Source organism: Eulemur rufifrons, chromosome 16 (genome assembly GCF_041146395.1).
Source record: "Eulemur rufifrons isolate Redbay chromosome 16, OSU_ERuf_1, whole genome shotgun sequence".
NCBI lineage: Eukaryota > Metazoa > Chordata > Mammalia > Primates > Lemuridae > Eulemur > Eulemur rufifrons.
This window is the reverse complement of record NC_090998.1, coordinates 80,345,227-80,364,085: the sequence shown is the minus strand read 5'-3', so window position 1 is coordinate 80,364,085 and position 18,859 is coordinate 80,345,227. Positions and strand designations below refer to the sequence as shown.

The 18,859-nt window shown below is 38.4% G+C and overlaps 1 protein-coding gene across 1 annotated transcript in view; it reads left to right on the top strand.

Annotated features, from left to right (window-relative positions):
• Window positions 1-15,613: 15,613 nt before the first annotated feature.
• The window catches only part of LOC138396923 (putative tetratricopeptide repeat protein 41), a 63,062-nt gene continuing 59,816 nt past the window's right edge, over window positions 15,614-18,859 (top strand). The window contains exon 1 of the mRNA XM_069490709.1: window positions 15,614-16,504. Within this exon, the coding sequence (XP_069346810.1) occupies window positions 15,718-16,504 (787 nt within the window). The 5' untranslated portion in view covers window positions 15,614-15,717. The remainder of the gene's footprint in view (window positions 16,505-18,859) is intronic.

The following is an 18,859-nucleotide window of genomic DNA, read 5'->3' as shown; positions in this document are numbered from 1 at the left end:
CGGGAACACGCGTTTCCGAATCTAGCTTGTGAGTCAGTTGGGAACCCTGAATCTTCAGCTCCTCCGCGCGTTCCGCGGCCAGAATCCCCAGGTCTCCCTGATTGGGTTTACAGACCAGTTATTAATGCCTTCGACTCCCTAATAAAGTACAAAAGCGGTGACCTGGCAGTCTAAGACCTCCCTGCTGTAAGTCAGGTGGAGAGCCTGGTGGTAGAGTCCACTCTAGTACAGAAAAGGAAAACCCTTAGTTTAACGGTTTCAGGAGGATACACCTGCAGATATTTGAAAGCAAAAACCCGTGGTGCTGCAAATGAGAACGGGATTGCAGCTTTGTAGCTTCTTAGAAGTACCCTGTAGGCGTTCAGGAGGACGCGTAAAACGCCAGGTGTCTTTCTTGTGAGAGAAGTCTGTCACACTCACTAAGCTTGTGCTTTGGGATATATTATCTGCGTCCCTTTAACCTAGCCTTTACCTACCTTCTGTCTGCACCCGTGCCCATCTGCAATATATACTCCCTTCTTGCTTCCTCCAGCAAAACTGAACTTTGAATTTGTTTTCAATCGTCCAAATTCCTGAAGACAAACTTCTCAGTGATAGTCTGTCATAGTCTTTTACAACTTCCCTTATTTAGGTTTGCCAATCTTGATTCTGTGGTTGGTGTTTCTACTTTGTGGTATCATTTACATCTGCCCAATTTGCCTACATTTGTTATTAGTAAGCAAAGGGTAGTTTACAAAGCATGTTTTCTTTATGCTTCTGTGATTGCACCTTTTTGTTTCTTTGTGGAATATACTAGGGTGTGAATTACATTCAGAAATCTCAGTTGCATTTTTGTATGTTTTACTCTTTTTTTTTTAAAGAAAAAAATGAGTTCCTTCACTTTTTTTCATTTCACAGCTCATTCTTCACCCTTTTCTCTAGGTATGAACAAATAAGCAACCAGTTCTGAAACTGCAAATGCCATCTTATCTGGTCAGTCGTGGGGAGTTTGTGCTGCACCTGGAGGGAACTGAGAATGAGACATGCCCTCCAAAATAGAGCAGCTGCTTGTGAGTAGATGTTTCTGCAGCTGACTGAGAATTCATGAGGCAGGCAGAGCATCAGACGGCTGGCACAAAGTGGCTGGCTATTGGTCTGACTCAGCTATACCCCTTTAAAATAGCAAGCATCTCTGGCTGAGTACTCTGTAAAGGGAATGGGTAGCTTACTCAGTTCCCAGCTTTGTTGTCTCTCCCCGGTGTCTCTTCACCTCTTCTAATTTGTGACTCATTAGTGATCCCCAGTTCCCATCTTGGCCTGCTGCTCTAGAGTTAACGCTCCAGGTGGTTATTAAGCTACACACCTTTGTGTCTGATTCTCTTGCTTCCCAATTTTAGTTTTTCTCTTTGACACTGTATGTCCATGGACACTACTGGAAGCAGCTACTTTTGTTGTTGTTAAGCTTCTTGTTGAGCATTGAGCCCACTATATAGCACCCTACCTTGTAGTTAAACTTGGAAAGAAAAACCATATAGGCAAAGAGATGCAGTTAGAGGCAGTGGATAGCTCTCCTGGTCAGCAGGTATAGTCCAGCAGTGGGGAGTCAAGGAGAATGCAGACTGGGGAGACCAAGGCAGGAAAGCAGTTGGCATCAAGGAGCATTAAGGAATGGGGCCAAGCACCATGGTGAATTGGTTGCTTCGTTGATCAGTTTATTCATTCATTCATTTATTTATTAATTTAATTCAGCAAATGTTGAGGACCTGGTATGTCCCAGGTACGCTAGGTGCTGGAAATACAGGGATGAGCAATATAGGTAGGGTCTCTATTCATATAGAACTTAACTGGAGTTGCATCATAAGTGCAAGTTGTTTTTTTTTTTTTTTTTTTTTTTGAGACAGAGTCTTGCTCTGTTGCCTGGGCTAGGGTGCTGTGGAATCAGCCTCATTCACAGCAACCTCAAACTCCTGGGCTCAAGTGATCCTCCTGCCTCAGCCTCCCAAGTAGCTTGGACTACAAGTGTGCGCCACAATGCCCGGCCAATTTTTTTTCTTCTATTTTTAGTTGCCTGGCTAATTTTTTTTCTATTTTTAGTAAAGATGGGGTCTCACTTTTGCTCAGGCTGGTCTCAAACTCCTGAGCTCAAGTGATCCTCCTGCCTCGAAGTGCAAGTATCTTACTTACACTGAAAGAAAGATATACAGGAATGACTGCGGAGGAGTACCAGGGAACTTGTCTCCTGGAATGGAAATGCTCTTGATCTTGATGTTGGTGGTGATTAAAACTCACGAAACTGTACACTTTAAAAGGGTGAACTTTGTCATATATAATTTATACTTCAATTAAAGAAAATGAACAGCAACTGTGATTCTAAGCAACAAAATGCTAAAAACCATTTCAGTAAGAATCAGGAACCAGACAGAGACGCCCACTATTGTCAGTATTGTCCCACACTGTTTAGGAGGGTTTACCAACAAGACAAGAAAAATGAAATAATTGGCATAAATTTTAGAAAAGTTGAAGTCCTTTATTTTGAAATACCTTCTTACTAGTGACATGATTGCGTATCCCAGGAACCCAAGAGACTCTAGTTTAAAAAATAAAAGTATAGAATGAATATGAGAATCTCATAAAGTATTGTCTGTAAGATAAATATATAAAAATCAATAGTCATGCTCTAAATGTGCAAAAACTCATAGAAATGGAAATTTTAAAAAATTGTATTCATATTACCATAAAATACTTAGGAATAAACTTAAGAAAGACATAGCTCCCACATGGAGAAAACTATAAAATATTGAAGAATATAAAACAAATGAAGAACTTGGGTCAAGTCCCATACCCCTTGTATTATCTATTTCTATATAGCAAATTACCCCAAAATGTAGCAGTTTAAAACAATAAATATTTATTAGCTCACACAGTATCTGTCTGTCAGGAATCTAGAAGCACTTAGCTGGGTAGTTCTAGTTCAGAGTCTCTCTCATGAGCTTGCAGTCAAGATGTTGGCCAAGGCTGAAGTGGTCCAGGGGCTTGACGGGCTGGAGGATCTGTTTCCATGGTGGCTCACTCACATCACTGTTGGCTGGAGGCCTCAGTTCCTCAGCACATGCACCTCTCCCTAGGGCTGCTCCTGTGTGCTCACAGCTGGGCAGCTGGCTTCCCCTGGAGTGAGTGATCCAGGACAGAGAACAAAGGAGGAGCCACAGTGACTCATCACCAACCTCAGAAATCACACAATCATTTCTGAAATAACCCTACTCAATGAGAGAGGATTATGTGAGAGTGTGAATACCAGCAGTCAGAGATCACTGGTGCCGATTTGGAGGCTGGCTGCTACCACATTCTAGTTGCAAGGGAAGGTGAGAAAGGTTATACGTGGCATTTTCAGCTTCTGTAGTGAGAAATCGGCTCAGAAGCATAAGGTGGAGGTTTCCCCAAATATAGGAGGGTGATTCAGGTGCTGCAGAGTCAAAAAGAATGATAAATGTCCAGTACATATTTGAATATACAAAAAAATCAGTGCCACAAAAGAGAAATTCCAGAAATAGATTGTTTCAATTTAAGACATGACAAAAGTAATATTTCAATTCAGAGGGGAAAGGATAGTTTATTTCATAAATGATGCTAGCCTTGACTGGTTATCTATCTCAAGCAAAATAAAGTTGAACTCCTGTCTTGCACTATATAAAAAATGAATTTTTATTTTATAAAAATAAAAATTAAAAATAAACAAAATATTAAAAATAAATAAATTTCTAGCTTACAAGAAAATAAGAGAGCCCGTGAGTACAAGATGGGGATGGGATAGACCTTCTTAACTAAGGCTGAGCATGTGGAAAATGTAACAGAAAGCCTAGGGGGTTCACCATGCTTTCTCCTCCTTGGTGGGCCTGAACTCCAATTTTGTCTTTCTAGCACCAGCAAGCACCATGAGGCTGCTGAGCTTGGCTTAGCTTATCAACTTTGTGCCTTCTAAGAACATTGGTTCCGTGGGGCATAAGAATCAGCAAATACTTAGAGGAGAAAAGCAACAGAGAAGGTAGGCTCACTTCCTGAAAGTTCCCTTTTCTCTGGAATCTTATCTCCTCAAATCCTGGTCGCCTGGGTAGCAATTGGTGCCTTTAAAATAAACTGTTTCTCAAGTATCTTATCCAGCTTCTCTAGTGGCTCTGGTGGGAGGGTTGGTCTGCTTCAAATTGTCCATCATAGTCGAATGCAGAATTAGATGGAGATCTACATAATAGATGTTTTCAAAAGACCAGATTTCAGCCAAGACATTAAACAACCATAATTATTTTCTCATTGTTAGAACCGGGTTTTTTAGCCCCAGGAACAGATAGGCAGAGTCACCAAGGCTGCAACAGGCAAAGGAGTTTATTCTCTAGCTCGAGCTAGGGTCCAAGGCCCAGAGCGCCAACGCAGTGGCCTCTCTACGAGCCAGGACCCTGCTCTAGGGTGGGAACTAAGCTTTTATATTCATCAGTAGGTTACATGTACTGGGCACACCATCCCCCCAGCCCCCTTTAGTTCATTTGCTCCTTCAAAAGTGGCTGATAGTGTTGGCTCCTGATTGGCCGGTTTCCAAGCTGGGGGTTTGGCTCCTGATTGGCCAGTTTCCAAGCTGGGGGGCTTGGCTCCTGATTGGCCGGTTTCCAAGCCGGGGGCTTTCAGTTGTTACCAGTGGCATTCCGGGGAAGGGGAGGGCCCGCGTCCGGGAAACCGAAACTTAGGCCTAGCTTAGGAGGTCCAGTCTGTCATGGAGTCACTCCTGTTTTCCTTCCTGCTCTACATCATATTAACCTTTTGGTTGTTTTTCATCAAGCAATTTATATTATGTTCAATGTTTCCAAAACTAGGGAACTTATATTTTTTGGCTATAGAGCAATAAATGTGTTTCTAAATGTTGGATGTAATTATAACTATGGTTTACATTATATCCTCTTTTTGACTGGTTTTTAAAGAGCAATTTTGAGTTACTTGTGATCTTCCCCCATACCTTTCTCCTTCATTCCAACTCACACCGTATTACCCTGCTTGAAAATTGACTTTGGATTTAAAAATGGTTACCTGGAACTGCTAATAAAATCTCTAGTGCTCTGACTCTCTTACATGCAACCAGAAAGTTTTAACCTGTCACAGATTAAATTTGCCCATAGTCTTGTAGTTTACATTTTATTTTCTATTAATTAAAAACAAACATCTCATGAGAGTCTGCTTTAGAAAAACAGGTCAATTTAAAAATATCTATCCAGTTGTCCCCTATCAACTTTAGACTCTAGCAGAACACAGGGGACCTGAATTTCAAATAGAGATTTGTTAAACTAAAAAATGTGGTAAATAAAGACGTTATTTTGAGAGATCAAATCAGCCATGTTAATAATAATTTACATTAGGGACTTACTAAAGTTTTAGAGCAGGAAGGAATCTTAGGAATCATGTATTAATAGTTCTATAATTCCCACTTTCAGTTTTACATTATAAAACTATTTTGTAAAAAATAAACTAATAGATTTGGTACAGAAAAGTGTAAGATCAAAGGTAAAAGTTCCAGGCTCCCCCAACTCTTCTGTTCCTATTTTCTAGAGGTTACCAGTGATAGCAGTTTATTATTCATGCTTCCAGAAATTTTTGTGTGTGTATGCGTGTGTGTGTGTGGGGGGGTGTTTGTGTGTCTGTGTGCATATATGTGTAATAAAATTAAAAATCAGATTTTTAATTTTTTAAAGATTAAATAGAATACATACTAGTTTCTTTCATTTAATAGATCTTAGATGTCTTGTTCCTTTTTATCACTCCCCTATTTAATAGGCATTTGGATGGTTTCCAGTTTGTTGCTATTATAGCCAATGCTACAGAGAATGTTTTAATACACACAGATTTTCATATTTGTGCAAATTTATCTGGAGAATAAATTATTAGTTTTAAAACAGGTCAAAGAGTATGCACATTAAAATTTTCATGGATATTTACCAATTCTCCTATAAAAAAAAGGCTTTATCAATTTATGTTCCCATCTCAAGCCTCCCCCACCTTTCTTTAAAGCTTAGAAAATTTGAATTCCAGAGAAATTAATGAGGGTTAGGTAATGGCAGAACAAGCTGCAGCTCATATTTTAAAAATTGCCTCCGGTGTTCTAGCTACTGCATACCTCTTAACTACTCACTTGAAAGAATTTGAAAGAAAGTTTATTTTTTATGATCACAAAAGTCAGAAATCTTTATTATAGAAAAATTGGAAATTATAAAAAAGGTCATGGAATAAAATTAAAATAACCCATGTGCCTTAAGTAGTTATATCACTATTGGCATCTTGGTGTCTTTACTAATACGTAACATATATTTTAAGTTAAAATTGGGATCATACAATAATACTGTTTGTAACTCTCTTTTTCACTTGCCAATATACGGAAAACATTTTCCCATGTAAATATTTCTGTAAGATATCCAATTTAGTATTGTTAGACCTTTAGTTTGTTACCAATTTTTAAACCATTGTAAATATTAATGCAATGAAAATCCTTAGGGGTAAGTCCTTACAGACAAATAGAATCACTTTCTAAAATTAGAATCCTTGGTAAAAAATACGTGATTTGTTTTAAGAGATTTTGAATATACACTGACAAATTCCCCTCTAAGAAAATTGTACCAATTTACATTCCCATTAATTTCTATTTTAAGCATAAGATGCTTTAAAAAAGGAAAAAATACAACCTGGGGCTGTCAGGGGTAAAATTACTAAAGTGATATGCTGCAGTTATTAGAGGGTGAGGGTGAGGGTGAGGGTGAGGTGGCATTTGAATATAGAAATTTCTAAGCCTTAAAATGTTGAGAGAAATTTCTGAAAAACGTCAGGGGAACTTTTGACCAGTTAATGGGTGTTCTTATAACTTTTAATTATAACGTGCAGTGATAAATAGTGATATTGAGGCGGCTTTATTGCAAAATATGAAGTCAACCATTCACAGTAGAAGTAATATTAACATTAAGGATAGTGGGACTAGCAAACATTTATTGAAGGCTTAGTATGTACCTTGCAGATTGTAAAATATATGTTAAACAGTGATAACTTGATTAAGAAATCTGTTGGGAAGGATATTTCTTAATGAGATGTTCTCCTTAGCAGTGTTAAAAGAAAAATCAAAAAAGAAAAGGTTTATGAGGTGCTTATTATGCAAGACTTGATTTAATCCTGCCACATGGGTATGGCCATTATTCCAGATTTACAGCTGCAGAAATTAGTGTCAGTGTCCAACACTGAGGCAGGGCTTATAATGACTCTGAAGCCTCGATCTCTGGTAGTGTACCAGACAATATAGGAGGTGCCACCGTGATGCCAGCTGCTGCTATCAGGTAGGCCAGGGACACAGTATTAAATAACATTGACTTCCTAGTGCAAAAGTTGAACCCTTTCAATTATGTTTTGGTGTTACTGATTATGCAAAGAGAAAGTCAGTTTGGTACAAGTTTGTTTTAAACGTGTCCCTAATAAGTACATGTTAATCTCCCTTTTTGACAAAAAGAGCTCTAACTAGAATTTAATCACATTGTTTTCTTTTTAATGCATTTATTTTTATGGCTACTGTCTAATTTGTGCCATATAATAAGGGTTTTCCAGTTATGGTAGCAATGAAAAGTTTCTAGTAAAATCTTTATGACCTTAATTGTTTTAAAGAAAAATAAAAAGTCACACCCTACTTGTCTATATCTTCTGTCCACTCAAAAATAACTCCTTCCTTCATTTAGGTCTTCTTCTCTGCCTTTTTTTCCCCCTTAGTTAATGCCCTCCTTCTGATAAAACTGGGAATATTTTTTTATCAGCAGTTGTGAAGCAGGGTACGGAGATGATTATTTTTTATTTTAAAAGTTTAATTATAAAATTATATAACTATCATTTATGGTAGTTTTGATAAGAGAAACAATTTTGCCATAATCTTACCATTTTAAGAGAGCTGCTGTATTGTTTTCTTTCCTTTTTTTTCCTTGTGTGCATTCATTTTAATAATAATTGACATTTCTTGAGTATTTGTTTCTAGGCACTGTTCTAAACGTTTGATGTTTATCAGCTTGTTTAATCTTCTCAACACTCGATGAGATAGATACCTTTATTCCTGTTTTACTTCGCTGAAGGACAGTGAATTTAGGGAACTTACTGTAAGGATGTGAATCCCGGGAATCTTCTTAGCTTGGACCTTTAACCTCTATGCTGTGCTGTCTCCCATATTTAGCAGTGTTTTATTAACACTGCTATTATTATGGTCTATACTTATTATTTTTCCTTTTCATGTAACACTTATAAACATTTTCCACTTCCTCTGCAGTTCTAAGATTTTTAAAGAATCAACTTTATTTTGGTATATTTTGCATTAAATAAAATGTGCCCCTTTTAAGTTTTCAGCTCATAAGCGTTAATGAATGCCTACATCTGTGTAACCGCCACTGTAATTAGGATATAGAAATTTCCAGCATCCTAAAGAGTCAGTTTCCTTGTGCTTCTTCCAATTTACAGTATTTCCTCCCTCAAACCTTTAACAGGTAACAAATGAGCTGCCTTCTGTCACCATTCTATTTTTTTACTTCCCCTGTGACCTACGTGTTACCATTTTTGTATGAGTTATCATTATATAATGTCCCTCTCTGTTCCTAGTAATATTCCTTGTTCTGAAGTCTTCTTTTCTCTGGACAATAATGTAGCTCCTCTAGTTGACTTTTGAATAGTGCTTGCTTGGTATATCTCTTTCTAACCTTTTCTTTTTATCCCATCTGTCTCTCTATATTGAGAGTGAATTTCTTCTAGGCAGCATATAGTGGAGTCTTGCTTTTTTATCTTATCTGATAAGCTCTCTCTTTGAATTAAAATGTTTCACACATTTATATCTAATTTAATTATTGATATTATTGGACTTAAATCAGTTGATTATTTTGAGTGATTCCAGTTAATCTCTCCTACTGACTTATTAGTTCTGTCTCTTCTTAAAATTTTTATTAATTGCCCCAGGGTTAATGTATTACAGTCTACCTTTAATGTATTACAGTCTACCTTCAAATATTATATCATTTTACATGTAGTGTAAGAACCTTACAAAAGCACACTTCTAATTCCTTCCTCCCATTCTTTGTGCTATTATCATACATTTTACTTTTACGTGTGTTATAAACCCCACAGAGCGCTGTTACTGATTTTTCTTAAACAGTTATTTTTAGAGTGATTAATATAAGAAAAATTTCTTTCATTTTTACCATTTTAGTACTCTTTATTTTCTGTGTGTGTAGATCCAAGTTTCTCTTTGTATCATAAGCCTTATGTGCGAAGACCTTCCTTTAATATTTCTTATTATACAGGCCTGCTGGCAGTCAATTTTCTCAGCTTTTATTTGTCTGAAAAAGTCTTCAGTTTTCCTTCATTTTTGATAGATATTTTCACAAGGTATAGAATTCTAGGGTGACCATTTTTTTTCCCTGTCACTATTTTAAAGAAATCACTCAATTTTCTTCTGGCTTGTGTAGTTTCTTGCAAGAAATCTGCTATGATTCTTATCTTTGTTTCTCTGTGTGATGTGTTTGGGTGTTTTTTTTTTTTCTCTCTTCTTTTTTCTTTGTTTTGTTTTTATGCTGCTTGGGTTTATCTGAGATTCCTGGGTTTTTCTGAGATTCTTGGAATGCCTTTCATTATTTCTGAACATTCCTAGCCATTTTTTTCCCAATTATTTCTTCTGACCCATTATTTCACTCTCTTCTCCTTCTCATACTACAATGACATGTATCTAGACTGGGTGAAGTTATTGCCACAGGTCTGGGATGCTTGCTGGGTTTTTTTCCCCTTCTTTCTCTTTGTCTCTTAATTTGGATTTCTATTGTCCTAGCTTCATGTTCACTGATTCTTTAGTTTTTTGGTAAGCCTAATGAAGGAATTCTTCATTTCTGATACCATGTTTTTTTCTTTCTAGTGTTTCCATTTGATTCTTTCTCAGAGTTTCCATCTCTTTGCTGAAATTTTACATCTATTTATGTATGTTTTACACCTTTGCCACTAGATTTTTTAACCTATTAATCATAGCTACTTAAAACGTATCTGAAAGTTCCAATATCTGGGTCATCTCTGGGTGCGGTTCTGTTGATTGGTATCTCTATTGACAATGGTGTGTTTTTTTTCCTAGCATTTTTGGGTCTCATAACTTTTAAAGTGAAATTCAGACATCATATGAAGAACAGTTGAAGCTAAGATAGATAGTATTTACCCCTGGAAATGGCATACCTCTTTTCCACTAACGTGTTAGTGTGAGGGTTTAGTCAAGGTGGTCATGAATTGAGCTGAGTTTAGCTTTTGTTGTTGCTATTGTTACCTTCAGTGCAATAGAGAATTTAAATTCCTTTGGTTCTGGGCTGCTGTCGCCTTGTATATAGGGTGGGAGCTCAGCTGCCAAAGAGTTTTTCTCAGTATGCATGTCAACCCTCCACTTTCAACTGACCCTGCATGCTCATCCTTTAGGGTGTGTGTCTGTCTATATTCTTGCTCCTCCCTCAGTGGTAGACTGTTTATTGTTACTTGGTTACAGGCTCATAGAGTTGGAGGGGAGTTCTCTATTGTCTTGCTGGAGTCTCTGTCTTAGATTGACCATATGTGCCTCCGCATTGGGGGTGGAGCTTTTTCAATGTTCCTGCCCCTCCTCCCTCTGCCATCCAAAGTCTTTTGTATGTGTGGTTGTTCTTAGGCAATAGTTTCCTGTCCCTCTCCCAAGCTGTAGTAGACCTCTGCTTGGTATTAGTATAGCATTCTGGGCCCAAGATAGTTTTCTGTTCCTTCCCAAGCGTTAGAGGATTTTCTTCTCTCTTTCCCTAGCTACAACTAGCAATGGTTTTTTGTCTCTGACCTGAGGCTGATGGGGGTTATTTCTCTTCTCTCATTGGCTTAAAGCCTTTGCTTTGTATGAGAGAAGGATCTGGGGAAGTAAGTAAGGCTGTATGCCTTTCCCCCAAGCACCTGCCAGTCTCCTCCTACAGGCCTCCTTCACCAAGAAGAGCCTCTCTGATCTCCTTCCCTGTCCCTAATCTTTTCTCCTGAGTACCTGTGCAGAAGCCCATGGAAAAGAGCTTTGAATGAGTGCAAATTCTTAGGTATGGAACCCTCAGCTATTCAAGACTCTTGTCCTGGCCCACTCTTGGCCTTTAAAAATTCATTAAAATTTTAGTTGATGTCTTACTTGCTGCTACCTCCCATGCTCTGCCACAAGTGTGTCAGTTTGTATGTCCCATCTCTCCTCAAAGGGACTTGTCCCTCTTTAGAATCCAGGTTACGTATTTGCCTTGAGACCTCAGCTTTCTGATCAGTTTAAGAAAATTTTAATTGTATAGTTTTTCTAGATTTTTTCTCATTGTTTGGATGGTTGAGACAATCTTTTATATTTCTACACCCCAAGCAGGAAAGGAAACACCCAGAAGACTTTTGATTAAAAAATTTTCTTTTCAATTCATTATTCCTTTATGCTAAAGATCCCCAAAACAGCAGGCCTAGGGCATGGGATGGGGACCACAGGCAGGGAAGGGAGTAGCAGGTTATCTGGCTTTCCTCAGGGAACTCTATCTCAGGCCTTCTCAAAGGAATGTCCAGAGTTTTCGAAAGACTATCCCAGAATTTTCAGGGCTCAAGCTAAACCATATTCATGCATGGGAAGGGCAAGATGGAGCCTGACTATTTCTTCACTGCTGAGGCCAAAGGCCTGTTACTCTTCTATGACATTGTTAAGAGTTTTTCATCGTCAGCCTGCATCCAGAAGGCCTGCATAGCATGGCTTATCTTTGTAATGTGCCTTTTTTCTCTTGTTGCTTTTAAGATTTTTTTAAATCGCTATTTTTCAGCGTTTGCATAGCTTTCTTTGTGTTTATTCTGCTTAGTATTGAGCTTCTTAGATCTGTGGGTGTATAGCTTTCATCATATTTGGACATTTTTCAGCAATTATTGCTTCATATTTTTTTCTGTTCCTTCCTCCCTTTCTCCTTTTCTTCTGGGTCAGGTGAGAACCACTTGATACTGTTCCACAATTATTGAGGCTCTGTTTAGTTTTTTTTTGTCTTTTTTGCAAGATGTGTTCATTGTTATATTTTCAAATTGACTAATTTTTTTTCCTGATGTCTTATCTGCTTGCTGTGAGTCCATGCAGTGAATTTTCCATTTCAGATATTATGTTTTTTGTCTGTAAAGGTTCTGTTTTATTTTTAAAAAATCTTCCCTTTTTTCTTACTAAATTCATGTTTTCCTTTAGATCTTTGGCATAAAGAGCGTAATATTGTTTTAAAGTCCTTGTCTGGTCAAATTTCATCTTCTCTACATTTCCAAGTCTGTTCGTATTGATTGATTTTTCTCCTGACTATGGGTCATGTTTTTTTGTGTCTTTGTATGTTTAATGAATTTCATATTGTTAAGGTTTGGATTTTGTTGTCATCCTTAAAGAGTGTTGGGTTTTGCTCTGATGGGTAGTTAAATTACTTCCAGATCAGCTCAATTCTTTCAAGGTTTGGTGTACACTTTTTTAGGGAAGGTCTAGAATAGCCTTTACTAAAGGGATAATTGACTGCTACTAGTAAGGAGTTACTTTTATGGAGTCTGTACATAAAATACCCTGGTGATCAGTGAACCCTCTCCACTCTAGCTGATTGATACTTGAAATTTTCTCTGCTCCGTGTGAGCACTGGGAATTGTTAAGTTTAGAGTTCCATAGTCATTCTTTGCCAGACATTATGGAGCTTCACCTTGGACACGTGCAGCACGGTATTCAGACAAGACTCACGGGGACCCCTACGCAGATTATTGGAATTCTTTTCCTGCATGGCTCCTTTTTCTCTGGAACTCTGCCCCCAAATTTACAGCTTCCTCAGGTTCCCTGCGCTACAATCTCTGTCTCCTCAAATCAGCAAGATGCACCATGCTCTACTCTGGATCCCCCTCCTGGCAGCATCATCTGGGATGTGCCCCAAGCTGAAAGGTGGAATGATCAAGAGGTACATCTCATTTGTTTGCCTTCTCTCAGGGATCACACTCCTGTACTGCCTGATGTCTACTGTCTGAAAACAGCTGTTTCATATATTTTGTCCAGTTTTCTAATTTTTTGCAGAGGGTAGGTAAGTTGTCCCTGTTTAATCTATCATGGCTGGAAGCAGAAATCCATAACAGTCTTTTTAGTAGATGCAGAACCTGCTACGAGTGGCTATACTTTTACTCCTCTTAGTTATTCTCTTAGCAAAGACCATCTAGTTTGCTTTACTTCTTTTATTGTTTTTTTTCTCCAGTAAACATGCAATGAACATCTTAATATCTACAGTTTTCTACTATTTGGATTAATTCCTTGGGAGTGATTCCCAGGAAGTAGAATCATTGAGTCGAAGATTATATATGCTTTAATATATTTTGAAATGTATTGCCAAATAGCTTTCCAAGATTACTAATTTTCAATTCCATAGTTATATATGAGATATAAGTTTCATCAATATTTTGATAGCTATAATTTAAAAAAAATCATTGCTCATTGCTTATTTTTAAATTTCTTTAAATTCTAGAAAAGTTGAATATTCTTTTATATGCATTCTTATATTGTTTTTCTTTTTTGTCTGTATCTTTCACTTATGTCTCTACTGGGATATTAGTATTTTTCTTAGAATAAAGATAAAATCTGTGGCAAATATTATTACAGTCCATTGTTTACCTTTTAAGTCTTTCTTAAAATGTAATTTCATCTATCTATCTTTTGTGATTTCTTTTATAGCTTATATTTTGGAAGTCTGCTTCAGGTTTGCTAAATATTTATGTTTTCTTTTCATTTAAAAAAATCACATTAAATTCATTCATTCAGCAAGTATTTCCCTAGCACCTACTCTGAGCTCATCAGTATACTAGGTGTTGGGGACATGGTAGTGAATAAAATAGGAATGATACTTTGATCACAGGGGAGTAGGAGAAGGTAGATATTTGCAAGGGCCAGTAGTCTGTCTCAAGCCTCCTACATGACTGGTGAGAAGTCTAATAATTAACACCCCCACCCTGGGTTGTATTCTGGTATCTTTTTTTTTTTTTTTTTTTTTGAGACAGAGTCTCGCTCTTTTGCCTGGGCTAGAGTGCCATGGCATCAGCCTAGCTCACAGCAACCTCCAACTCTGGGACTCAAGCAATCCTTCTGCCTCAGTCTCCCGAGTAGCTGGGACCACCACCATGCCCAACTAATTTTTTCTATATGGTTTTAGTTGTCCAGCTAATTTCTTTTTATTTTTTTTTTAGTAGAGACGGGGTCTCGCTCTCGCTCAGGCTGGTCTTGAACTCCTGAGCTCAAACGATCCGCCCGCCTGGGCCTCCCAGAGTGTTAGGATTACAGGCGTTAGCCACCGCGCCCAGCCAGTATTCTGCTATCTTTTAGAATTTTTTTTTTTTTTGTAAAATAGTGTGAAATTGTGGTTTAAATTATTTTTTTCTAAATTGCCACCTGTTTATTACAGTACTGTTTATTGCATAGGTGTTTCCTGCCCACTGATTTATGGTATCTTCATCACCTAGGTTCTTATTTTTATAATATGGAGGCATTACAATTTATGTGTTCTAGAGTCAGGCTGACCTGTGTTTAGATCCTTGCTCTCTACTTACTAGCTAAATTACTGGACATTAATTCTGGACATTAATTATCCTGTCTGTAAAGTAGGGTGATAATCTTATCTATCATACGATTCTTGGACAATTCAATGCAAAAGAGTTAAGGCTTTCTAAAAAGGAACCGCATTATTGTTGTTGGATGATCTTGATGAAAAATTGCTTTAGACTTGATAACGTGATATATTTTTTCACAAGTGAAAGCAACAAAACCAAAAAAGCAACATTTGCTATGGAAATGAGTTGTTTCAAGAAAAAGCTCAGAAAACTAGGTTATTTCCATATTTTTTTTTTCTGAGCTCTTGCAAGCATAGTTATGTCATTGTTAGAGGGTGTGTGTTTTTCCATTAGCTCAGTGGAATTTAATTCCCAGCACATGGTGATGAGTGGAATGTTGTATGCGCCTGCACAATCTAAGACTAAAAAAAAAAAAAAAAAAAAAAAAAAAAAATCACTGAACTCCATCATGTTGTTAGACTCAGACTTCCCTGCCTCTAATCTGTCAGCTGCATTCCTGGTCTTGGGCCTTCCGACACTTTGATTTGTTCCTCCTTTCCTGACCTCAACTTCATACCTGATTTCATTCTTGCTTCTGGTCAAAGTCACGGGTCTTCCTTGGCTTGTTCTGCTCCTAAAGACGTTGGGCTCCTTTTGTGGACTTGTTTTCCTTTTCACACAAGTGCCCTTTCACAATTTCCAAATTCACAGGGGGCAGAAATAGCAGCTGGCCGCAGGAACGCTGGGAAGGTGGAACGGGAGGCAGAGGGGACGCCTGACTTCTAGTGCCCACTCACCTCGTGGTTCTCCGTTCTCCAGCGAAAGCTTTGGGAGAGCAGGGGAGATATGAACTGCCTATAATCCTAAAATGAATGTGTCTTTTCCTTTTCAGTTTTAATTTGAACTAGATTGTTTTTCAACTTTGATCCATCCATTGGTTGGCATCTCTCACCTTCCAATTTCAATAAGAAAGAAACAATTTGGGGGCAAGATTTCCATCTGTTCATAGCAAACATAAATAGGAGGAAGACTTAGAAGCAGTGGAGGACAGTGGCTGCACCAGGATGAAAATTGTTATATTTTAAGTGCGGTGTCGCCTCTGAGCAAGGTGAAATGAGCCAGCAGACAAACAAGAATGTAGAAATGTATGCCAAATCTGTTTTAAAGCCCCACAAACCCATTCAGCCTTACATCTGCTCGACTCTGAATGATTTTCAAGAAGAGAGAGACTTTCTGGCAAACAGCATCTTCCCCCAGCTTAATGAACTCTGCAATTCCCGGGGCACCTATTTCAAAGCTGTGGACCTGAGTTGGTCACCGTTGGGGGCCCCCAGATCCCTACCGGCCAACCTGTTTCGACAATATTCTTGTCTCCACTCCCAGCATCTGAAGCTCTGTCTGGACTATGTGAACAGCTGCCTTCCCTTTTTCATCTGCATGCTGGGTCAGACGTATGGAGACTTTCTCCCTGACTACTCACCTTTCGTGTTCTCCAAAGCAACCGACTTGTCAAGTTTATCCAAATTAGAACAGAATCTCTATGTTGCGGCGAGAAACGGTTATCCTTGGGTCCTGGAGAATCCCAACTGCAGTCTGACGGAGTTTGAGGTCATTCAGGCAGCATTTATGAATGAGTCTCAATTTCAGTATTTTTACTTTAGGACTGAAGACACACTGCTGAAGACTTTAGGTGGGGAAAAGGAGGAGAGGCTGCCCTCAGATTCTGCAGTGAATGATGAGGAAAAATTGAGGATTGGAAAGCTTAAGGCCAAGATTATTAGTAAAGGGCTCCCCGTCAGATTTTATAAAAGTCTCCGTGAGTTGGGTGAGCTGCTTTTCAAGGACTGGTCGGTTGTGATAGAAAAACTTTACCCAGCCGCTCTAATGATGGAAAATATAGGTTAGTAAATATAGAGATCGCTAAGTCTATTACCAACATAAGGTTAATGTTTTGTAGGTCTTGCTTGTAAAAGGAGTTTTTAAATAATTGGAAATATTCCTTAAGCAGTTAAAATTGTTACTGTATATGTGTAACATGTATTTCTCCATTTTGAAGATTTTTGAAACTGAAAATAAGGGTAAATAATGGGTCATGGAAGATTATCTAGGAAGTTAAGGAGCTCAGGGAAGACTCCAGATACCTAGCAGTTAACATGTGGATCTAGGGAGTGGTTCTTAACCAGAGCCAATTTTGCCCCCTCAAGGGACATTTGGCCATGTCTGAAGACATTTTTGGTTGTCACAATTGGGGAGAGCTACTGGCATCTAGAGGGGAGAGGTTAGGGATACTGCTAAACATCCTACAGTGCACAGGACAGCCCTTATGATAGAGAACTATGTAGCCCAAAATGTGAATAGTGTTGAGGTTGAGAAATCCTGGGCTAAAGTGAAAAGAACTAACTTGTATTAATTGTCTGGTGCTTGGTGTATGTATCACATTTAATCTTCAAAATTTAGTCCTGCAAGGTAGATACTATAATTTTGGATTTGTGTGTGAGCAAATGAAAACTACTGTATAGCAATTAAGTGAGTTATCAATGTTACATAACTAGTGAGAGACCAATTCAGGATTTGAACCTGGGGCCCTCTGACTCTAAAATCCATGCCTGTTCTCCTTCACCTTTACTATTGGAGTGTAATCCTTGGACTGGTGACCTCAGCAGCACCTGGGAGCTTATTAAAAATGTGGAATATTGGTCCCCATTCAAGGTCTACTGAATTAAAATTTGCATTTTAATAAGGTGACCAGGAGATTTGCATGCACATTAAAGTTTGAGAAACACTGCCTCTAAGTGAAAGGATTACCTTTAGTTTTGGAAATAGTGTCTTGTGGACATGTACCAGATTAAAAAGAGAAGAGTATGGCAGGCATTTTCTTCCCTAGACCAGATTTCAGGAGGGATCTGTGATGATTATATGAAAATTAGATTATATGAAAATTATATGAAAAATAGAACGTTCATATGCATATATGTGTTTGGGGGGGGAGGTAGGAAAATGACCTGTGGCTTTGGTTAGATTCTCAAAAGGCTTAATGACCCCAAAAAGATTATGAATCACTGATGAAAGGGCCCGATTAACGTGGGCTGCAAAATGGTGGCAGGTAGTACACTCTCAAATGCTTTCAGGGACCAGGCAGACAATTGTCCTTGTAACATGAGAGTGAGCAGATGGATCTGCAGTGAACAGGGGAGTGTTGACCCACTTAAAGTCATTTGAATTCAGTCTAGGGGTGGTGGTGAAGACCAACCTGTGCTGGCCAAACAAAACTCTGCCTACAAGACAAATCATTTTGGACCCTGGAAAAGAACATTGTATCAGTCACAACTCTTTTGGTTGCAAGTAGCTCAAACTAGCTTCAACAAAAAGGGAACTTATTTGCTTATATAACTGCAAAACCCAGGATTAGGTCTGGTTCAGCTCAGCGTTCATCCAGTGGCTGAAATGGTGAAATGATGTTACCAGACCCTTGTCTTTTACTATTTCTCAGCTTGGCTCTGCTGTCCTGATGGATGTTGGCTTAGCTCCTTGGATCCTCTGTTATGGAGGAAGACAGCTGTAGCAGCTCCAGTTCAAGTCCAGCAGAAGTGGCTCCAAGTCCCAGCATTGAGTCTTTCTGTCTCTGATTAGCCTGACCTGGGCTATATGCTTGTATCTGACTCAATCACTGGTGCCAAGAGAAGGTGATGCTCTGATTGGTGAATCCTGGGTCATAGGCCACCTCTGGAGCTAGAAGTGGAGTCAGACTCACTGGAGTAATAAGAACTAAGAGTTGGGATGGGTGGATCCCAAATGAAAATCTAGGGCTGTTACTGAAACTAGGGTAGGGTAAACTGATATTGGGCAGCCAAAAAGTATCCCAAATGTTTACCACAAGCTTGGGGTTTTAGAATCTGACATACGTGTCCTCAGATCCTATATTTTTAGTTCTTAGTTGTGTGACCTTGAGCAAATTACTTACTATTGGTAAGCCTTAGTTTTTTCCTTCTGCAAAATGGGTTAACATTAACTACTTTGAGAGTGGTAAAGTATGTATTAATAAAACATCTAAAAACAGCAGCTGGCTCATATTAGGCACAGAGTAAATAAGTAATGAGAATGAATAATACCAAATGGGTCCTGGAAGAATATGTACAATTGGGTAAAGTCAGAAATGTGGTTAATATTAATATTCTTTTACTAATCTCAATCTGAATCGCATTCATTGATTAACATTCACTAATGTGTTCAGGAATCAAGCCTTTCTATGTATTTA